Source organism: Melopsittacus undulatus, chromosome 4, assembly GCF_012275295.1.
Source record: "Melopsittacus undulatus isolate bMelUnd1 chromosome 4, bMelUnd1.mat.Z, whole genome shotgun sequence".
Taxonomy (NCBI): Eukaryota; Metazoa; Chordata; class Aves; order Psittaciformes; family Psittaculidae; genus Melopsittacus; species Melopsittacus undulatus.
Genome location: NC_047530.1, coordinates 54,231,221 through 54,254,746, shown reverse-complemented (window position 1 = coordinate 54,254,746; position 23,526 = coordinate 54,231,221). Strand labels below are relative to the sequence as shown.

General features: G+C 40.0%; 1 protein-coding gene across 1 annotated transcript in view; it reads right to left on the bottom strand.

Moving 5' to 3' along the window:
• The window catches only part of TRIM66 (tripartite motif containing 66), a 53,569-nt gene extending 34,731 nt beyond the window's left edge, over positions 1-18,838 (bottom strand). The window contains exons 1-2 of the mRNA XM_034062141.1: positions 17,881-18,838; positions 6,064-6,167 (exon numbers count right to left, since the gene is read on the bottom strand). Coding sequence (XP_033918032.1) covers positions 6,064-6,167; positions 17,881-18,046 — 270 coding nt within the window. The 5' untranslated portion in view covers positions 18,047-18,838. The remainder of the gene's footprint in view (positions 1-6,063; positions 6,168-17,880) is intronic.
• Between the last annotated feature and the right edge of the window lie 4,688 nt (positions 18,839-23,526).

The window sequence follows — 23,526 nt, the reverse complement described above, 5'->3', positions numbered from 1 at the left end:
AGATTAGGCATACAAACTTAATAGAATCCTAGAATCACAGAATAATTAGGGATGGAAAAGACCTTAAGATCATTAAGTTTCAACCCCCTGCCATGGGCAGGGACACCTCACTCTAAACCATGTCACCCAAAGCTTCGTCCAACCTGGCCTTGAACACTGCCAGGTATAAAGCACCCACAACTTCCTTGAGCTGCCTGTTCTAGTGTCTCACCACCCTCACAGTAAAGAACTTCTTCCTTATATCTAGCCTGAACTTCCCCTGTTTAAGTTTGAACTCACTAACCCTTGTCTTATCTCTACAGTCACCGAGAAAAAGTCCCTCACCAGCATCCCTATAGGCCCCCTTCAGATACTGGAAGGCTGCTATGAGGTCTCCACGCAGCCTTCTCTTCTCCAGGCTGAACAGCCCCAACTTTCTCAGCCTGTCTTCATACAGGAGGTGCTCCAGTCCCCTAATCATCCTCATGACCCTCCTCAGGACTTGTTCTAACAGTTCCATGTCCTTCTTATGTTGAGAACACCAGAACTGCACACAATACTCCAAGTCTCACGAGAGCAGAGTAGAGGGGCAGGATCACCTCCTTCGATCTGCTGGTCATGCTCCTTTTGATGCAGCCCAGGATACAGTTGCTTTCTGGGCTGTGAGCACACACTGAAGCAAACTCATGTTCAGTTTCTCATCGACCAATACCTCCAAGTCCTTTTCCACAGGGCTGCTCTGAATCTCTTCTCTGCCCAACCTGTAACTGTGCCTGGCACTGCCTGGACGTAGATGCAGGACCTTGCACTTGGCTTGGTTGAACTTCATGAGGTTGGCACTGGCCCACCTCTCAAGTGTGTCAAGGTCCCTCTGGATGGCATCTCTTCCTTCAGTGTATCAACCAAACCACATAATTTAGTGTCGTTGGCAAACTTGCTGAGGGTCTTCCTCAAATTAATGCAAGTCAAAGAAGATTTTAAGAGTCTGGTTATTGTAAAAGGGAAAAGGATAAAATTAAGGCTTGAAGTTCTTAAATTGGTTGTCCTTCTGTGCTCTAGCAAAACCCAGCATAATTATGCTTGAATTATTCAGCAAAATTCTAGGGTGCATGTTACATGTGATGTCAAAAGAAATAATCATAATGACTTGTTTCTTCTCAACTGAAAAGCCATGAAAAGGAAATAAAATTTGTCTGATTTCAGTTATGGAGGATGAATTTAAAAGTTACCTTTGAAAATTAGTAGCATGCTTTGTAATCACTTTCTGTTAGTGTACTACTTATTGATAGCTTTAACACATCAAATGAGTGTACACTTTACTTTTATATATATGTATATATATTTAGATAATTTCTACCTTAGAATAGATAGTCTAGGTTACCAAGTAAATATGTGAAATGTTAGTCAAACACAAAAAATGGTTTTGATCTAACTACCATTTCCTTTTTAATCACATTATCCAGAAGCGTTTTACTATATCATTTTTTTGTCATTAATTTGTCTCTTGCCAATTACTATATTTCTGTTACTAATTATTTTATTATTTATTAGCTTATATTATTTACTATTATTATTTATATATTATTTAATTTAAAAAATCTATAGAAGCCACTTCTGCTTTCATTTAGATGAATGCCTATCAGAGCTATTTCAGCAGAGCTACTGTAAAGCTACATTTTTTTTATTTAAAATTAGAGCTTAATCTAAAGCTATTTGCTTTAGCATTGTATGAACCACTCTCATACAGTGTAACTGTCAGAAAAAATACATAAAACATGCCAGTGGTAAGGCAATTTGGAAAATAATACAGGGACACCCACATACTATTAATGAAAAACTTAGTTCATATTTCCTAAGGAGCTGACCAGAAATGAGCTCAATTTATACCTTGATATCACATGTGGTGAACTGGAAAACATAAGACATGGGAACATGAGAAGAACTGTAACATTTAATTAACTATCTTCTCTATTGATTCAACAATTTAGGAAATGCCCTTTGTTATACAGATCATGCTGTCTGCAAGTGTCACTGAAGGAGAAATTAATAAAGCTGCACCTAAATGAAGTGGGTAATTTGATCTTTGGTATCCAGACTGATCTTAACTTATTTCAAGATAGCTGTAATGATACTTTTTTTAAAAAGGATTTGTACTAGACTTAAAGCCCCTTGTTTGAAAACTCCCAACTTTGATGTTTTTGACTTACCACAGCCACAAATAGGTACGAATGGGCAAACTGAATATAGTGATACAATTTTACCATCATCAAAGCATAAAAGCTTTGCCACCACTTTATCAAACTCAAACATTTCCTATAGAGTTACAGTATATCTACTGTACTTATACATAGTCCTTGAATATTGCTACTACTCAGAGTAACTCAAGCAACTATTCCTAGGTGTGGTTTCTGCTGGGTATCAGCTTATCTGCCTTTCAGTTCATTTACGATTGCATACCAGATGGGAAACATGAAGAGAAGGGCATAGCAGCATGCACTCAGTACATAGACCCTGAAGCAAGCCCTGGTGAATTTAATCTTCACAGTTTCTCAGAGAATAGAAACCCTGAGGAAAGAACAACCATGGTTCCTTGCTGGTTGTCTCAGTTTTCAATGATGGCTTTAACATTAAGTAGAACATCTATATCCACCTAAATTCCAAGAGGCGAGTGGAATTCTAATTCACTTCAACACAAAAAGAAAAATTTCTGTTCTGCTGAAATTAAATTTTCCCATTCCCTTCAGTGGGGCTGGAATTTCATAGCATTTTTCATGAGTTTCAAAGTATTCCTAATCTTTCTAAAGAGATGGGGCAATTCTTGATAATAAGACAACAAAGCAAAGTTTTAAATGTATTTGATTGTCAGGGCAGGGAAGTACTTGTGAAGCTATTCTGCTGGAGTAGCTATTTGCTTATCAACAATGTTTTCCAAAGGTATGCATAATAATTTAAAGCAAAAAGCCTAATATAATTTATATAACCAGAATGCAAGGTTATTCATTTTGGGAAACAAAGCTTGTATATGAAAAGACCTATGTGATTTAAAACATACCCCAGGGAACAGGTCAAAAGTTGAGGGATGCTCTGCCTTCTCTGCAATAATCAAGACTGTTTAATCACAAGTTTACCTATAACTGCTCCAGTGTCAATCTGACTAGAACTTATACTGGTGCTGTACTGTGTTAACATTACTTTTAAGTTCCAGAGCACAGTGTTCCCAGAGTTACATTATTCATGATGTGGAAATGGGCTTTTGGGCAAGAGATTCTGAACTGCATATTTTTGAAACTTCTGCTGCTGGTATATAGCACATTCTATCATTCACGCTTCACTATCTCACACTCTAAGAATCATCTCGCTTCCAAACACTTTGTTACAAACCTTGACAGATTCCCATTTGAACAGATTAGGTAAATGAAGAAAATTATGGCTGTTCATATGGTCTCAATTGGATGAGCTAGTGCTTCTCCTTTTGATACCACTGATGTTAACTAGGGCTTTGCTTCTGGATGGGGATGGTGGTTAAAAGACAGTAAGTCAGCTTCACTGTTCCACAACTCGACTGTTAATGAAAACAAAGTAAGCCAAAAACTATGAGGAAGGTTCATGAGTCCCTCTAGGGTACTCCTAAACTTCAGTGAGAAATCTGTTTTACTGAGCTGCTCTTAGGAATTCCAAGGGACTACACAAAAGAAAAACATTTTAAAGAAGGCTTGAAAAATAATCTAATGTTTTTGAAGACATTAGATATTCTCATCTGATTTCCTTTCTACACAAATCCTCACTGAAAGGTAAATGATTCCTGGTAATTAAGAAATCCCAGTATAAGTGCATTCTAAACATTTGCAATATCTTATGAATATTCTTATTATCTTTGAAGAGTGAATGGAAATAAACCTTTTCATGTTTTAGATTATGTTGCACTCTTCAAACACCTTACACCTGAAGATGTCAACATGCTTTTCTTGCATTAATTTTTTTAACTTTCCCAGAGCACTCCATGGATTAGGTTACACATTATTTTCCTTTTAGCAATGGAAGAAAACAAAATAAAGGAATGTCTGACAGGGAAGAAGTATATCCCTTCCATATGTTTTTGCAATGATACCACTGGGAAGCCACTTGCGCAATTTAAAGCAGTCTCAACCCTTCTGCATCGGGGCAGAACTGACCCAGAAATTGTTGCTGCCCCTACAGGAGTTAAAAGGAAAGACATATCCTCTGACCTACATTATGGAAAAAGTGTTTCCCTCCACCAAAAGGCCCTGAAATTGAATATCCAATGTGGCTGGTTATCCAGTTTACTCAGGAATCAAAAGTGCAAAAGAGACAGCCTGAGGTCCAGAAGCTGATTCAGAAGGTGAAGTCCAGTATCCCTGCTCCTTTGTTATTCTTCCTCTGCTTTGAATCACACTTTGGATAATTAGCAGATTACAGAATAGTTTTGACAAGTTTTTAACCCATTTTAATTACCAGCTACACAGGGAATTGCTTAGAAGAGTCCAGCAGAGCCATAAAGATGATTAAGGGACTGGAACACCTGCCTTATAAGGAAAGGCTGAGGGAGCTGGGTCTCTTTAGCTTAGAGGAGACTGAGGGGGTGACCTCATCAGTGTTTACAAATATGGAAAGGTGTCGTAGTTTAAACCAAGTCCCCCAGCTCCTGGAGAGTTAGGAAGGAGAATCCAAAGAATGTAGCCCCCACGGATTGAGATAAGAACGGTTTAATTGCTAAGGCATAACACAAAACCCCTACTGCCATTTACTACTACAAATAATAATGATACAGCAAACAGCAAGTGAAAAGAATACAACACCCCACCAGCCACCAACCCATAACTCACTCCACCCTGCCTGGCCGAGCACCATGTGCTCCCTCCTCCATTTTCCTCCAGAGCTCTACCCCTCCAGCTTTCTCCTTCCCAGTATGCCTCCTGGGCATCACGTGCTATGGTATGGAATACCTCATTGACTAGCCTGAGTCAGGTGCCCTGTCTCTCCTTCCTCCCGGACTCCCCTCCTCCACCTGGCTGGAAAAAACCTTGAACAAAAAACACCCTCAAAACATGCTCAAACCATGACAAAAGGGTGGGTGTCAGGATGATGGAGCTAGGCTTTTTTCAGTGATATCCAGTGGTAGGACAAGGGGCAATGGGAGTAAACTGGAGCATAGGAGGTTCCACGTTAACATCAGGAAGAACTTCTTTACTGTAAGAGTGACAGAGCACTGGAACAGGTTGCCCTGGGGGGCTGTGGAATCTCCTGCATTGGAGATATTCAAGGCCCACCTGGACAAGTTCCTGTGTGATGTACTCTAGGTTACCCTGCTCTTGCAGGGGGGTTGGACTGGATGATCTTTTGAGGTCTCTTCCAACCCTTGGGATTCTGTGATTCTCAATCTCAAATCAGTTTTACTATGCAAATAATACTGGTTTGTAACAAAAGAGGCAGAAATACACACCATTCTCCATCACTTCTCACAATCCAAAATAGTAACAGCTAAAAAACTGTGAGAATAGTCCTACCTGTTAACTGGATATTTAACAGAAGGGAAGTCAATCTATATACAGTGTTAATATAAGGCCAAAGTACTAAACATATGACTTTCAGTTACCCTTCGCATCCATTTCCCCATGGGAAACTGAAATAAGGTGTGACTTTTTTATCAGTAAAACAGGCAATCAGAAAGTTATAATTGTCCACAGAATCTAATGGGTAATCTTTGTGTAACCATTCAGCCAATAGCCTGCTTCTGTTGACTTTGTGTTGAGGGCAGGAAAGGAAACAACAAAGAACCCAAGAAATTCAGTACCTTCCTGATATATTGATTCTCACAGGTCCTATACCACTAGTATCAATATTTTTGATTGATTTAAAATAAAGTATATAGTCAAACTCATTCTTCAAATATAGGTTAAAAAAGTACTAAAGTCCATCTCTAGGAGTGAAGTCATTACAGTGCTGCATAAGTGAACCATAAGAAAGTCTGCTGCTCAATGCAAAGTTTGCTCTGTTTTCAAACAGTGTTCATCTTGCAGTGTTTTCACAATGCACAAGGCATCCACCTTAGTGATTTTCACTTACCTTTGCCATAGTTGAATGACCAGTGGGAAAGTCCTTGAGAAAGAACTTTTCAACTACATCCCTTGCAAAGCAGGTCTGTTTGCACACAGGGCAAGAAAGGATACCTAAATTTTTAGGAAAAAAAAAACAAAACCAACACAAATAAACCAATGCACACCAGCCATGTGAACCCAGAAATTATATAAACCACCCTTCAGTATTGCTGGTTTTTCTACATCACACTGACACACAGTTCCAGGAAAATAAGTAATTCTTCAAGCCAGAAATTACATGTGGCTCTATATAGTTCAATACATAGAAAGAAAAACAAAGCAACAAAATCCTTAGAAATACACTATAGTTCAGTTGACTTATTTCATCATTTATCAATATCTGCATGTCCAAATTCACATGAATTCATCAGGGCTTACAGCTCTGATAAAATCTGAGCCACACTTTAAACTGTATTCCCTTGTTATGGCTCTACTTGTGCTTTCTAATATTTGCTACAGTTCTAGACCAGAGGTATATCAAAGCATAAAACACACATTGAATAGTTTTATATACACACACACTACTTTTACACTGCAGCATGCTATCCAAGTGAAGTGAAAGAGGAGTAACGCGCTTCTGGAAAAAGCGACAAATTAGAGTAAAGGTAAAGAATTAAAAAGTTTCATAAATAAAAGTCAGAATTGCAAACCATCTATTACAACAAATCCACAAGTGACAAAATACGATCACCCCTAAAGCAAAGTGAAGCAAAGCAAAGCAAATGAAGCAGTATGGCAGCAAAACCTGGCTTCACCTTCAGTAGCCACTGAGCACAGGTGGAATGGATCTTAGTGTTTGCCTGGGCTAAGAACTTAAGAACTAACAGTTGAGGAAGGTGTCCATAACTGCATACCTGTATTTTTGCATGGCTATTTCATTCTTGGGCTAGGACTTAACATTTTTCCATTAAAAAAAGGAATATGCATTTTTCCATTACAAAAAAGGAATATGCATGTTTCTGACCACGTTTCTGAAGCTACTATAGATGTGAATCCAGTCCTTTAGAGAAGGTAGTGGTGTATCAGTCCATTTGTATCTTATTTTATCAAGTCTTTTCTTAACCTAAGATTTTTCCATTCTGTTGAGACCAGAACTTCAGTGCTATGTTCACCTTGCCAGGAGATCTCTTTATGATAACTAACAGCAGTATTTTCCACAAAACAATACAAACTCATTTAAAGCAAAATTTTTAAAGCAAACTGAATCACAGCTTTCTACTGGACTGTTCAATATGCTGTTTTCCTTAATTAAAATTATTTTTAAATAAGGAAAGTGGCCTGTAGATTAACTAAATCTTAAGATGTCTATTACTCCACATTAGGCAGTTAATAGAGATGCTCTTGTTTTATAGGTGCTTAGTATTACCTCTGCCTTGGGACATGGCTCCTGCAGTCCCTGGACAGGTTCAGAGTTCTAACCCTCAATGTTTGCCATTTTCAGACCTGGGCTACTGTTATTTTAACAGCAGCACTTTACATTGGCAGAGACACACAAGGCCCAGACTGTTCCCACATTACCTCTTCTGACAAATGCGTTATGCAGTCAGGTATCTGAATGCATTCACTTTCATCATGAATATTTTGAAGAAGCTTTGAGTTCTGCTACATCTCCTTTGAAAGGATATCTTACTAAAAAACGCTTCCATGACATTTAGGTCTTTTTTAGCTCAAAACTTGTTATAAAAGCAAAAGTATATTGTTTACTATTTTCTGAGACTGCATTTACAACAGATCTGTGATTTGAGGGCCCAAGTGGCAGACTATGGTTTACTCACACTTGTTTAACAGTGCATTTCATACAACTCTGAGTGTTCATGTAGATGTGAGAAGGAACAGGCAGTATCCACAGGTGCCTGTGCTACTCAGCTACAAGACACCTCAAGGGAAAGGGCAATGCTCATCTTCTGGGCATGTAACGTGAGTCTTGTTTAAGTGTGTTCTGGTGACGACTTACAAAGAGGCTAAAAATTCATCTGATAAAGATGCCATGATGGCAGAAAGCTGTCAAAGTCTTTTAAACTCTTCCTCTACTTTGCATCCTTATTGTAAGGAGCACAGCTGAAAAGTTGTCTTATTTACCTACAGTATTGGTAGCTAATCACCTTCATATGTTACACCCTAGGATAACAGAATGCTTTTATATTAGTCACATGGAAACCTATCCATGATTTCCCAAATTATGGTTCTGTATGTCTTTTAGAAATCCATTAACAGCACTGTTCTCTAGAGAAATGTAAAAACAGTAGCTAAAACAAGTCATGTTATACAGACAGTGCCCTCCTACTTCTTGTAAATGGAGCACACTACAAGCACCAGTGAATTATAGTGTTAATTCCTAGAAGGTGAAGCAGTTTTCAAGTTTCCCTGTGAGCACCTTACAAAGCCATACAGCTATAAAAGCAGCACAAATAAAAAGACAGATAATTCTGACTGATAATGTAGCAAGCAAAATACCTACTTTGCAAGCAGTTTCTCAAATAAGTCTCATGGGACATGCTCTAGTTCCTAGTGCAGTCAATAGGAAACCATCCATTGACTTTACAGGGAATCGCCTCTAGCCCTTTGAGATTTTGAACCAGTTTCTTACTCTCATAACGGCATTGCCCAAGCAGTGCCATTCTTGGTTTGAGAGAGAAATCCTCCATACTGAGACTTACATAATAACACTGCAAATTGACCAAAAGGGAAATTATTGAAAGGTTACATTCTGAAGTAAGAAACGCATGACTCAGTTGTTCCTTCACCTACTTGCACACAGTCTTAAACAAAATATTTCTGGGAACAGGTGCTTACAGGAGACAAAAGCAGCGCTCAGGACTTTGCCACGGCAATGACAACTTCTGTCTACACACCACATAAGGTAAAAAAGTTAGTATTGAAGTTACTATTACATTCTAACACTACTCAGTGCAGAATGTTAAACCAAATTATACCAACTGAATGATATTTAATGGAAATGCTCATGGCCTCAGGCAGGTTCATGTGAACTTTAAATTCTGCTAATTTGTTACAAATAATGGAGTATAAAATTCATTGTATAAGGAATGCATTAATTTGACAACAGGAGGGATCATTGAATCATAGAATCATAGAATGGTTTGGGTTGGAAAGGACCTTAGAATCATCTAGTTCCAACCCCCCTGCCATGGGCAGGGACACCTCACACTAAACCATGTCACCCAAGGCTCTGTTCAACCTGGCCTTGAACACCACCAGAGATGGAGCATTCACAACATCCTTGGGCAACCCATTCCAGTGTCTTACCACCCTTACAGTAAAGAACTTCCTCCTTATATCCAATCTAAACTTCCCCTGTTTAAGTTTAAACCCGTTCTCCCTGGTCCTATCACTACAGTCCCTAATGAAGAGTTCCTCTCCAGCATCCTTGTTGGCCACCTTCAGATAATGGAAGGCTGCTAAGTAACTGTGAATTATAATAGCTTTCAAACTGAAATGAACATAGACTTTCAGCTTAAAAAAAAAAATCCAAACAAAGAGCATAACAATTAATAGGAAAAATAATGGAGACACCACGGTAATATTGCATTGAAAGTAGTCCTCTACTTGCAGGACTGATCAGTACGCACCCTCTCACCTGTAATAATACTGAATTTTATATTTAAGACTTTATTAAAAGCACAGGAGTTGGATTTGAATGTTGCTAGAAGAGAGATTCCCTGAATGTGGTAGCTTTGGAGATCACACTTGTTCAGCTAATTGGGCTTCTTATTTGATTCCTTTTCCATTTAATAAAAACCTCTGCTCCCTGGAAATTCCCAACCTTTTTCAATATAAATTCCCAAAAGAATCTAATGATACTTTGGCATAATAAATACACTACAGAATGGATTGTGAAGCAATTATCCTGAAATTAAGCAAAGCATACATGCATCATTACAAATAGCCACAAGCAGTAACTAGGTCAACAATACAAAGCAAGCAAACCATGCCGTGCTCATGCTCAGAGTGCAAAGCATCAATAAAGTACAATTTCCTCAAAACCCCTTACCTGTTCTCTGGATAAACAGTCAGAGAGCTACACACAAAGTCACTTGTGTCAGGGAGTGGGTGGTTATTAAGCAGAGCAGCACACACGGCACACTCCCTGGATTCAGGCTTTGCTGTACTGCTGATTGAAGTCTCTACACCTTTCCTGGACTATGTGGGGCTGCTCCCCCCTTTTTAAGCCAGAAATGCTGACAAATCAGCAGCGCAGAAAGATGTACTGGGCCACTATAAGGTGCACATTTTCTTTTCCTCTTTTCTTCGTTCTTGCCCTTGCCTCTCAGGTTCACTCAGGCTTCTACTAACTTGCCTTGGTTGTATTTTTCCTGAAGTGGTGGAATAAAAATTCCATAGTGGGAATGAATTGCAGTATCTTCCTTCTTGCCTTGGTCTTCTCTCAGTCTTCAGAATTACCTGCAGCAAGCGTGCAGAAGGAAAGAGAAGAGCTTTTCCAGCTCCAGATTGCAGCAGGTCTTACATTGCCATTAATGCCATCTTACATGCCATTCTGTCCCACAGTACATTTTGCAGATGATTCCCTAAATATTTTTCTTGCCTCCCTACCTTACCACTGCCTCTATACAACATTGTTAATTTGTTTTAAGATTGTGGATTTTGCAGACAGCTCATTTAAATATATCATTATTATAGCACAGTGGGTGAAAGGAAGAGTAGTCAGAAGCCCTGGAGACTCTCTGTTTATACATATGAGAATGATGCAATTTCTGGATCTAAATAGCAATTCAACATGGAATTACAGGATTCAAACAACAGCTTACATGTTAAGAGATCATGAGCCAAATTCAGCTATGCTGCAATCATGATGCCCAAATGAAATCCATTCCTGCTATCAAAACCTCTACAAGTAGCAAAAAGCTAGCAGCTATTGACATGCTCTATTTTTGTATGGAAATTATATTGGTAGGAAAGGGGTAGGGACATTTGCATAAATTATTTTTTAGAAGTTCATTACCCCCTGCTGTTTATCATTTGAAATCATTATTTATGACATCACATTTCACTGCTAAAGAGATTACCATTAATTTAGAAAGGCTAGCAAGGGTCACAATATTGGATTTAAGCTCCATTTCATTGTAATAAACAGAATAAAATCCTATTTCAGAATTATATGCTGCATAAACCACATGTAAGCTATTCTCAGTGTATTTGAGTTATCAGCTAGTACTGAATAATCAGTGAAGACCACATTGTATTGAACAGACTCCCAGGAAGTTTCATCACATGAGGGATGTGGAGGAATAGTCCTACACCTACATCCTTCCAGGGCTCCACTACTCTTTTAACTACGATCCATAATAGGCTAATAATGAACATGAGCACCACCACCAAAGCTACCAGCACCAGAAACTCACATGCATCAGAAGTAGCTCTGCTTGTGTTATGTTTATATACACACATCTCTGAACCCTGAAAAGCTCCAGCAGCAGATGTTTATTTTGCTGAATTGGTTTGCAGCTGTTTTTCATAAGACATATGTTTGCATGTTTATTTCCACTCTCATACTCCCATCAGCAATAATAACTAGGCAGTGGGTTGGGGAAAATGGAAATTCAGAGGCAGTGGATCCAGAAGTTAGACATAGGTACCTAGTCTGAACACTGCAACTCCACAGCTGGTATATCCAAAATCAACATTCGGGAAAACAAGGTTCTGCCATATACTGTTTAAGCCCTAGTTCCCCACAGATGAGATCTCTCACATTCCACAGCACTTTCCCTTCTGTTAATGAAAGTTATGCCACACTGCACTGGACCCAGGGAACAGTAAGCAGATATTAAGGTAGTGGCCCTCATACACAGCATTACTTTGTAGAAGCACAAATCAAGAAAAACAAAATTTCTGAGTGCATTCAAGTTTTATTCCACCTGCATTGTAGCAATCTAATTTGTAAGTGACAGAGCTGTGGATATTTTGCAGCAATCACCTCTGAAAGCACAAACTGCAACCTCACCACCAAGTATGGAATGAGTACAAAAACCTTCTGAACATCAAAAGCCACAGCTTGTAGGTTTTTCTCAAGGTCTTCCAATCTAGTCAGGTTTAAACAGAAAGAACCCTCAAACTGGTTGTTTCAGAAATAAATCAATGCAGATAATTAATCTATTCTTATAATGAGAATTGATTAGCATAAAGAAACAAACAGTGGAACTATTATACACACCACATTTATACTTGCTGTCCACATGTTGCACCTATTCCTCTGCTCTTTTTCCTCCAACAACCATCAGAATAATTATTCTCAGAGAGCATTAGCTGCAGCTCAAGCTGCAGGCATAATTTACACTTCCTTGGAGACCCAATTATAGGTTATAAGAAACAGTTCTGAAGACAACCTCCCACTCTACAGCTTCATATTTATATAACTAAAACCCCATTGTTTCACTTGCCTTTTGGATCTGGCAGCAGAACAGAGTGAGAAGGACTGACCAACTTTAAAACCATTTTAAGATTACTAAATACATACATCATGAGCAGTTTCTCCCTTTAGAATTACCTTTCTACTTCCCTTTTTAGAAATAAACCACAAATTTGGTGTTATGTGAATCTAATCAAAGCTAGTTAACATTCTTCCTCAGAATGAATTGATGCAATGCATTGCATCACTTGCCTCATATGATAGCATCAAAACAAGGTTATTTGGGTCCTTGAGATATAACCGTTCTAACTGTTAAGGTGGCCAAATTGTACTCCACTAGGAGCCTGAGTATGGTTGAAAAAGCTCTGTATATGTGTATTTGGGTTTTGTTGGTTTGGGGTTTTTTTCTTACATATAGACTTAGTACAAGTTAAAGCACCATGTCTTGATAATTGGAGTCTCCTTAAGCCAGGAGGTCATCCTACTTATGCCAAAAAAAAACCCATGCTGAAAATGAGCATAAAGCCAAAGGAGCACAATCTTTTTCTTGAAATAAATCCCCTTGCAGATACGTGAACCCACCAAATGCAAGTGTGACCAATGCTTGGCTGAGTTTTAGATGTGCCTCACTAACAAGCATTCACAACTAGGCATCCATGGTTATATGTAGCATCTACCTTACAAGCTAAAAAAACCTGTATATCTTCAGCTGGAAATAAGATGCAGCAAATGCACATCTGCCAACAGCTGAAGTCACATTTGTTCTCTTTAAATCTGTTTTTCTCTTAGTTTTATCAATTGCATTTCTCTGATATATAATCCTACGCCATTTCTTAGCATTTAAGTGGGGATCTCACACCCCCCCTTGAATGCAGGAAGCTAACATAACGCAAGCATGGCCAGTTCTTGATTAATGCACAGCACACTGAGAGCAATTTTGCAGTCACTGTCCATGATTTTTGTTACCTAACTTAAAGAAGTAAAAAAGGGCAATGGTCAGTTTAAAGATAGAATTTCAGAAAAAAAAATATATATATATTATATTTATATATATATATATAGCTCAATACACAATTTCAATACACCACCATGATACAATTAAATCTATCTTTCCCTAAAGCAATTTACAAAGCTGAGCATCTACTAATCATGTTTTACAAACACAAAGTGTAACTCAGCAGTGACAAAAAATCACCCAGTTCAGTCACAAAATCTATATAATACCAGGGCTTGTTATCAGTTAGCAGAAATGTGCAAGGTGTTACAACACAGCTTTCCTGATCTGCCTTGTTCTCAGGGGTCTAAACTGTGACTGAGGAATGATTACCTGTGATTTATATTTATTTTTTAAGCCTCGAGCTGAGACAGTCTTCCAAAACCATGAACCTCCCACAACAATGCACCTTCACTGCTCCTCATTCATCCACTTTTGAAATTAGTATGTCGGTGATATTTAAAGCACTAAAACAATTTACATGATTGAACAGCTTATGGAGAGGAAGATTTGCAGATAAAAAGTAATTCTTTTTGGCAAACACCTCCAGCTCAGAAAGGAGGGATAAGCACAGGAACTGGAATGACTCTGGGTTTGAATGTATTCAGAACTCAGTGAGAAAGAGCCAGAGGACAGAAGCCAAGCCAGCTGGTAAGCTGCAACATTGTACTCAGTAGCAATTCACACCTGTAGATGACTGGGAAAGTCCTCATCTGAGGAATCTCCATCTCAGGAGATGGGTGAATCTCCTCACCCTTTTTCTTTACCCAGACCCACTCTTTAAAGTTATTTCTTCCCATGTACTAAACAGGCTGGAAGCAAACAACATGCACATCTGAGGAGAAGAATGTGGATTCTCTGTTAACATGAAGAGAGGAAATAAAAAAGGAAGTGATACTGGCCTACAAGAAAAGAAAAGAAAGACTGAGAATCTTAAAGCCCCCTTCACAAAAGCACATGTGGGAGCCAAACTCACAAAGATTATCTTTTTTTGGTCATATAACTTCCAAACTCTCAGTTCTCACAGCTTTGAATAAATTCTGAAGTGTATGCAACTTTTCCATAAGACCTCAGCTTTCTCAGATCTTTCATTCATGAGCCATCTTATACACATGCAGGTATAAGTTTCTAATATCAACCCCATGAAATATCAGGACCGTTTACCTCCATTTTCTCAGCAATCTTAATACAAGAACAGTAAACCAGAAAGGAGCTTTAAGTTGGTACAGTACTATTTATAGCAAATCATACCAAACCCCCCAAATTCAAGTATGCTTTTGCAGCAAATGTCAGACAGACTTCACTTGAAAATATATTCATGTTTTTCATTCTTATATTTTGCTTAAAGAATTCATAGTGAGTAGAGAACACATTTTTCTTACAGGCAATATTTCATGTTTACTCAGCTAAAATGGTGCAGCACTTTATAGTTTATCATTGGTACTTACATGTGATCATACTTAAAGATAATACTGAAAATTAAGTTAGCACTGTACTGCCCATAACTCAGCAATCAATGCAGGTAAGTCCAGAAGCATAGCTGCCTAACATCACAACACTTCACAGATTTATCCTGGCTGACCTACAGTGGTTCCAGTTTCCCTCATTGACTTTAAGAGACACAGATGTTTTGGGTTTCCTGTTCTTCTTGATCATATACTAACTGAGTCTATGCACCTGGTATCTCACTTCATTTACTGAGTCACCACTGTTCATTACTTCTTTTTTTTTAACCTTGCTCTTTCCCATAGAAGTCCCTTATCTACAAGAGAATCAGGAAGTAAACATAAACTTCAAGAATACAGAAATAGCCTAGTATTTGTTCTAATTTGCTATAGACAAATAATTCCTGATCCATTAAGAAGCTTGAAGAAATATCCAATGTTGAAATATCCAAATTTAACAACTCATGAGAACCTCTAGCTGCACTTCATCCAAGATCACCAAATGGTATAAATTCACTTTTCCACTTGGCAAACAGAAAGAAGGAGGAGAGAGGAATGGTTTAGGTGTCAAATGAGGATATATAAAAAGTAATGGAGTGATTGTTCTCAAAAGTATCTTATTATAAAGTAGGTCCTCCAGACTTTAAACCCACTCTTAAAATTTTTAAGGGGACATTCACTTGAAATAACTTAGCTCTCTTTGTCTCCTACTTCTATACCTTTTTCTTTCTGTACCCTAAGCATGAATAGCCTTTCTCCTTTGTTATTAAGTTATTCCTCTTTCCTTTATCTTTTGTGTTTTGCCAGCCTTTCAACAGTGATCTCTTAACACTGTTTCCATTTGTTCTCAGACCTGAACTTGTCTAGCTTATGTTACCTCATCAATTCAGATTACCATCACCTCAGGGAAGGTATCTTCTCTTCCTACATGTTTCCAAAATCTGCTGTGGAGGAGATAATAAATGATGCCTCTTATTCATCTGAAGTTCAAAGCCTGTGAAAATACAAGTAATCTACATGCCTTTGCTCTTCTTATGAATTAGTAACGAGCCTGGAATGTTTCCCCATGGCAATTAAGACTCATTCAGTTAACATTACTGTACGCTGTCATCTAAGTCCTGTTTTATTCCAAAAGAAAGTTACATATTTTCTCTTAACATCACTACCAAAAACTGTACAAATAACTTCAGGATTTAAAAACCACAGCAACAAAACGCTTTTTGTTCTCACTAGTTTACTCAGTTTGTTAGGGTGAGTTACAGTATACCCTACAGTCAGAAGGGTTCAGATAGAGAGAAACCACACTGACAATGAGATAAAAGGAAGCATTCCTATGCACCACTGTGCACATATTCTAATAACAATTATTAAGACCTCTGTTAGGAAGAAAGAAATTGATGTTTTTGTGCTGGTGTTGGCGGAGTGCTGAACTGGGAGAAAAAGAATAAAACCATCACCAAAACTGGTACCATAGAAAGGTCCAACATGTGTCATGGTTTGAGCTGTGTGGTCTCCTGCCTCCTGCTGGGACTCGGCGGGTGACTTCCGGGGAATTTTCTCGGCCGCTGCGGGGTTCGGAACGGCAGCAGGACTCGGTTCCTCCTCTGCCTTGCTGGGAAGTGCTGCGTAGTCTTCTGCATCCTGCTGGAGCTCGGCGGGCGACTTCCGGGGGACACTCTCGGCCGTCGGAGGGTCGGGAACGGCCGCGGGACTCACCTTCCCCGCTGCCTGATCCTGCTGCTCAGCTACCGCCCTGCTCCGCTCCTCCCCCGCCTGCTCCCGCTGCTCCTTCCTGGCTTCACGCAGCTCCACGCAGACGACAACGAAGGTAAGGACAAGGACGGCCAAGAGCAGCGGGACGGCCTGGTACAAGTCCAAGTCCACGGCCACGTCCATCCCCCCCTGCTGCCGGAGCCCCACCGTATTACAAGCCTCCGACACAAAGTACAGTGAAACAAAAGCTTTAGCCCAAGCCTCAAACACATCCAATCCATACACAAAGTACCCGGCAAAATCCCAAAACAGCGAGATCCAGAGAAAAACCTCTAAGAGCCAATAAATCAGCATTGTGACAAGAGACCATAAATCCGCTCAGATCTGTTCTTATCTCAAACCCTCGGGCCCTACGTTGGGCGCCAAAAAATGTCGTAGTTTAAACCAAGTCCCCCAGCTCCTGGAGAGTTAGGAAGGAGAATCCAAAGAATGTAGCCCCCACGGATTGAGATAAGAACGGTTTAATTGCTAAGGCATAACACAAAACCCCTACTGCCATTTACTACTACAAATAATAATGATACAGCAAACAGCAAGTGAAAAGAATACAACACCCCACCAGCCACCAACCCATAACTCACTCCACCCTGCCTGGCCGAGCACCATGTGCTCCCTCCTCCATTTTCCTCCAGAGCTCTACCCCTCCAGCTTTCTCCTTCCCAGTATGCCTCCTGGGCATCACGTGCTATGGTATGGAATACCTCATTGCCTAGCCTGGGTCAGGTGTCCTGTCTCTCCTTCCTCCCGGACTCCCCTCCTCCACCTGGCTGGAAAAAAACCTTGAACAAAAAACACCCTCAAAACATGCTCAAACCATGACATTATGTCAAAAAAATTGGATAAAGATGTAGCCTAGAAATTACCTTGTAGAATTTATTCATTTATTAAGCTAAAGCAGTACAAATGTTCATAATGTCATGCTTAGTAACTGAAACTTAGTCTAGACTTTCTGGAAAATGTTGAATGTTGCTTGTGTCATTTCTCTTCAGAACATTGCTGCTGTTGGATGAAAAACATAATGAAGGAAGCTTGTTCTAAATCCACCGTCTGCTTGTACAAATCTTGAGTTTCCTAGTTTATTCTTTCAAAGTAGTGCTGCAAATGAATGAGCTACAAAAAGCACTTCTCAATTCATCTGGTTTTATAATACCGCAATACAATAAGCACAAGCCAGAGATTCTTAAATATTACCTTCATACCAGACTTCATAGTCAGCGGGAATACAGCTGTAGCCTTGAATCAAAACTGGAAGACAGACCTTACAGAAGGAATGAAGGCAAGGTAGCATCCTGCAGTCTCTACTCCTTAGGTCCCATTTGCACACCAAACAATTCCTCAACAGATCCAGGGTCACCATTTCTGTTGGCTGAGGTTTGACATTGAAAACAAAGAGTTACAAAACGGCTCTTGACACCCCCTTCACTTAACAAAACACTTGATACTCAAGCACAAACTAGAAAGCAACAGCAGAATGCATGTTCTCAAAAACTACATTTATTTAGTCCTCATGAAGAGAGAGGAAGTTCTTTGCAGATGAAAACCACCTACCTGCTTTACAAAGGAAGAGTATTTTTGCAGATTGTTGTGCAGGAAAGTGTGGTTTAAGGTTTACAAACCATAATCCCACTATCTATCTATAGTACTCGCAACTTTGGTAAAAACTGAAGTAATCTGTTCTATTGATCTGCTTACAAGGCTGTTACCAGCCTGAACTGTCACATGCTGTACATTTCCTGCTAGAAGTACTGAAACCATGCATTAAAAATTATGTTCTCTGACTGCTTTTAGAATTTTAACTCAGTAGGTTATAGTTTTCAGGTAAAGCAAATAATAAGCCTAACTGATACGTCTATCATTTCAGCAATGCATGCTAGAAAGCTGCTTTCATAACTGAGCACCTTCTGCCAATCTTCTTTATAGAAATTGAAGAGAATGCACTTTGCAGTAATAACATTTTGACTGCCAGGATGACCACAGATCAAATTATAAACCAAACCTGAGGTTCCCACAAGCTGGACAGTGTTCCTCCTGCCAACCTAAGCTCCCCAAGGTAAACAGAGTTTTGCAGTTCATGTTTCATCCTCGATTCTGAGACTTTGAGAGATGTTGATCAGATTACAGCCTGCAAAGGGGAACTTTTGCAAGTTGCATCAGAAGAGAAAAAGTAAATACAGCATCATCTCCCTTGGAATCACACTTCCTGAAACTCCTGGGGCCGGATGCCCATGTAGTTGGGGATTGCTTTGACATGGTTGCGTTGCTAACAGCAGTACATAACTTGTAGCTACGATCTTCAGATTTCCAGCACAGCACAGAAGAGCAGCAGCTGTCATCTGAAGGCTGTGTATTCTCTTGCAGGATTCTGTCTCAGGGCAGATTCCAGTGGAAATGACTAGTAAGCAGTCTCTTTTTATTATTATTAATTTTTTATTATTAAATTTTTTTTATTATAATGCAAACAAAATTATGAACATCTCAGAAATTTACAAGGGTTTTTTTGGTAAGTGTTGCATCCTGAAGTCACTGCTATTTGAAATATTTTAGAGAAAATAGACCATATCCTAAAGTCTGCATTGTATTTCATACCCCAGACCCAATCTCAGAACAAATAAAAATAGGTGGATATCCATCAACTTTACTGAATTCACCCAGACAAATACAAACCTACTGCTAAAACTTAACAATAGTAACTTCAAAACTAGAGGTCCCCTCAGGAATTTGCTGTGGTAATTGTACCTGCACTTTAACTAATAAACATCATACCGGCAACTATTATACCAGCTCACTTTCAACAGTACATCTTCATCAACCTTCTTTCAGGGGCAAATGACACTTGAGCAGCACAGCTTCTCAGCTGGCTCCATCTCTATTGTTTCTTGCAGCTCCTGTTGCTAAGACAAACCAGCACCTGCAAAAACATGTAATTTCTGCAGTAGGAAGTTGAGGTCTTCGACAACCACACTGTTTACACAGAGAAACTACAGCCCAGGACCAAAGCACCCATGCACAGAGAATCAGCGCAAACAAAACCCAATACTGGGAAATGCTTTATCAACATACGGGGCCAAACCTGTGACTGAATGAGCAGAAGCAGATTGCCATACATTTTAATTTAGGCTTTTTACATAACATGTGAAACTACATTCAAGGTTTTAGGTAGGAAGGGGAAGGATGAGGGGGATAAAAAGTGTTTGCATTTCCCCACAGAGACAGGTATACAAATCAGCAGCCAGGCAGTCACATTACCAGTGACCTGGCTACACTGATGGGAAACGGGTAGTGCAACAGCAGTGATTACAATTGCATTTTGGACAAGTGTGGTGAGGGTAATGAGGAAGGATGCAGGACAAAAGTGGATGAAGAACGGGAGAGCTGGGGAGGCAGTGGGAAGGCAACAGCCACCCTGACACCAATCAAAGGGAAGCATCCAGGATCACAGGACTGGGAATTCCAGTGAAGTGGCAATACATTTCATAGAAACACAGAATGGTTTGGGTTGGAAGAGACCTTAAAGCTCATCCAGTTCCAACCCCCTGCCACAGGCAGGGGTACCTTCCACTAGACCAGATTGCTCAGGTTGTTTCATACATACTCCCTCACTACTTCATAATGTTTGTATCTTAGGGATAAACTCCCTATGCAATTCCCTCTTTCAATTCCCTCTGTTACCTTTCACTTGAAATTGTCTCTCAATTCCCTGTTTCTTTTTCTCAGATTTTTAAATCTTCTGCCATTAAATGTGGATGTTGCTACACGAGGCTCGTTACAGCATTTTAAAATGTTGTAACATGAACTTTACCAGTTTTCTCTGTAACTGCTTCATTAGCAGCCAAGAATTAGGAAAACATTGAGGAAAAATATCCTCATCTACCACAGAATGTTAAAAAAGGGGGGGTGGGGGGGTGGGAAGGAGAGGGAATAAGTAACAAGGAAGAGATTTTACATTTAAGAAATCAGTTGGTCTTCACGTAGCTTCCTCATTTCTCTTTTTTCCTTTTCCTTTTTCTATGTCGAAAAGTCATTTATTCGGACACTGTGGACAACCACCCCAATCAACCTGTCAGCTCTCACAGGGGCCGCGCCGCTCCCTTGCTCTCCCTCAGCCCTCTTACACCTCAGCGGCGCTCCCCGGCAGTGTTTAACCCCAAGGGCCGCCGGGACCCTGAGGGGGCTCGAGAGCAGCCGCTACGGCAGCTCTCGCCTCGGCCCGGCCATGAGGGACAGCTCAGGACCCACCGGCCGGGATACGCCAGCGGAAGCAACCTCCTCGGCTATGACGAGGGGCGGTCGGGCCGGCACCTGCCTCACCTGCACGGGGTTGCCCGGGCCTGCCTGCAGGGAGCCTCAGGATCTAGTGCAGGAGCGGCGGCAGCACTGCCGCCAGCGGTCAGCTGGGGAAATGGCGGCGTGAAACGGAACTGCTCCATCCCAAACCCAGCGTTCGATTTATGCCTTCGGACGGGTATTTCCGGGGCCCTGTCCCTCCCTCAGTGCGGGTATGTTGTAAATGAGGCTCTGCTATGCTAGAACCCCAGACCTCACACAGTACCCACGCTGACCTTCGGCAGACTGTAGCCAGTGGCACCTGCATGCCTCTCACACTACTGTTTGTACTCAGACTACAAAATATGGAAGAATTACTTAAGACATTAAATACTAAAGAACTGAGAGTGGTGTCTATGTCACTTGTCTGCTGCCATGTGGGCACAAAGTACTTCAGCATGAAAAGAGCCTTTCAGTCTTCATGCCCTGGTCAGCATTAGGTTATTGACATCAGGGAGTAACAGCATTCCTTATTTTGCAGGAACATGGGATTTACCCATGAGGATAAAAAGAGTTTAGCTCTGGCAATAGATAAATGGCACATATTGGGAAACAGTGGGCCCAGCAGCCAATGAGATAAAGTTCACATACTCTTACCTCCGTATTTTGCAAACTGTCCATTTAAGTTACAGCTCTTCACAACTGGCAGTACCACTGGCTGAGATGAACTGCTTTCTCAAAGTAATGCATGTCAGCTTTACTGTAAGATTTGACTAGTGCCCAACACTGTTATTTCATTAACTAGGATCAAATCACACATAATAGAGAACAATTTGCAATCAGCAACAATTCAAGACTTACCGAAGTCAGCATAAAAAGAAAAATAAAAACTGCATATATGTTTTTGGTCTAGCACTTAAGAGCTAGCTCACTAGCTTTAAGTGATCACTTCATCTTTAGCACTAAGATTCTGGCCTTGACTTGCAGGGTCAAGCCTTGCATTTGCAACTGAATTCCTGTATTGACATAACTAAACAAGCAATACTTTATGTAGTCTTTTTTCAGACAAATACATCAGAAATTCACATAGTGCAGCTCCAGAGCTGTGCTGTTGCTTTCTATTAGCCGTAAGGAAGGCTGAAGCTAGCTGGCACTGTTTCTGTCCCACACATGGTAACTACAGGAGTTGTGTATCCTACTTGAAGAGGGTATTGACTGCAAGTTAATGAACACTTTTTGTATTAGTCATTAAGCAACAGTTCCAGTACATTACTGCTGTTATGAATCCTTAAAAGCACATCAGCTGTCAGGCCAGAAACACTGACAAGAAGCTTTAAAAGCTTTTAGCCTAAAGCAATCCATCCAGCTAGTGTGCCTCAGTGACCAAATGGATACCACCCTTCTGCTACAATTGCTATGAATTAGTGACATTCAGAATTCATACATTCAAGCGCTATTTCACCCTATTGTGGAAAGTCAGCCTAATCTCAAAGAAATCCAACCTGTTCATAAGCTGTGGTCTAGCTAAGAGTGTAACACTGCTCCTGCAATCCACCAACCAAGAGGCAACTTACACCACGAGTGACTACAAGCCTCATGTTTTGATGAGCACATGGTGCAAATACCTCAGCTGGTACTCAACAACAGCCAGTAATTTCTAAAAAACACATGAATTAAAATAGTCTGCATTTTGTATGTTGACTAAAACAAGAAGCTAGACAGCCATCATCCGTTTAGCAGCAGCTGAAGCACTGGGGTGACAAATACAAGTTATAATTTAGAAAGACATTTCACTATCACCACCATGAAAAAGCGAAATAAAATTTAACCACATTGTTGAACCAAATCCAAAATACTACAATGCATAACGCTGATAAAAAAACCAACAAAATGTTGATCACTCTGTTGGAAGCCCAGCACTGCTCTGCTCCAAGGCTGGTATTACTCAAGAGAAGTCGATGTACCACGGAGAGCTTCAGTGCCTGCAGAAACCTGCTTCAAGTGCTTCTCATGACATAAGCCTGTCAATAACACAGTAAAAAAAACCCTTCAATTGTTTCTTCAACCTATCTCAAACCCTTCCCACACTGTTCGCAGGGATTTCCCCTTCCTAACCTCTTATACCCTACCTCAGTGGAAATGGGAATAGGACTGTTTCACTAGCCCAAAAAGCAGTCTATGTACCACAAAGCTTATCAATAGCAACTTAAGTTCTTTTTTAAGTTCTTAAGAACTTTTTGTTTCACTACTACCTACTTTGTGCTGTTTCACTGCATTTCTTCCTCTGCACTCTTGCCTTTACATTCCCAAAGACCATGTCAGTATCCCCACAGATTTCATCTGGATGTCATTACAGTGTACAAAAATGCCCATCAATAGAATATGACATTTCAGAGTCATGAACTTTCATGACAAGTTCAGAGACAGCTGTAAAGAGGATCACCAACTGGAAGAGCTGCATGAATACAGGAAGACCCTATCTATTTTGCTACTCTGGAAGGACAAAACAATAAGGTATTCCTACCAAATGTTGGACACTGTAGCCAAGCAATCTCAAGACACTGAGAAGCAGTC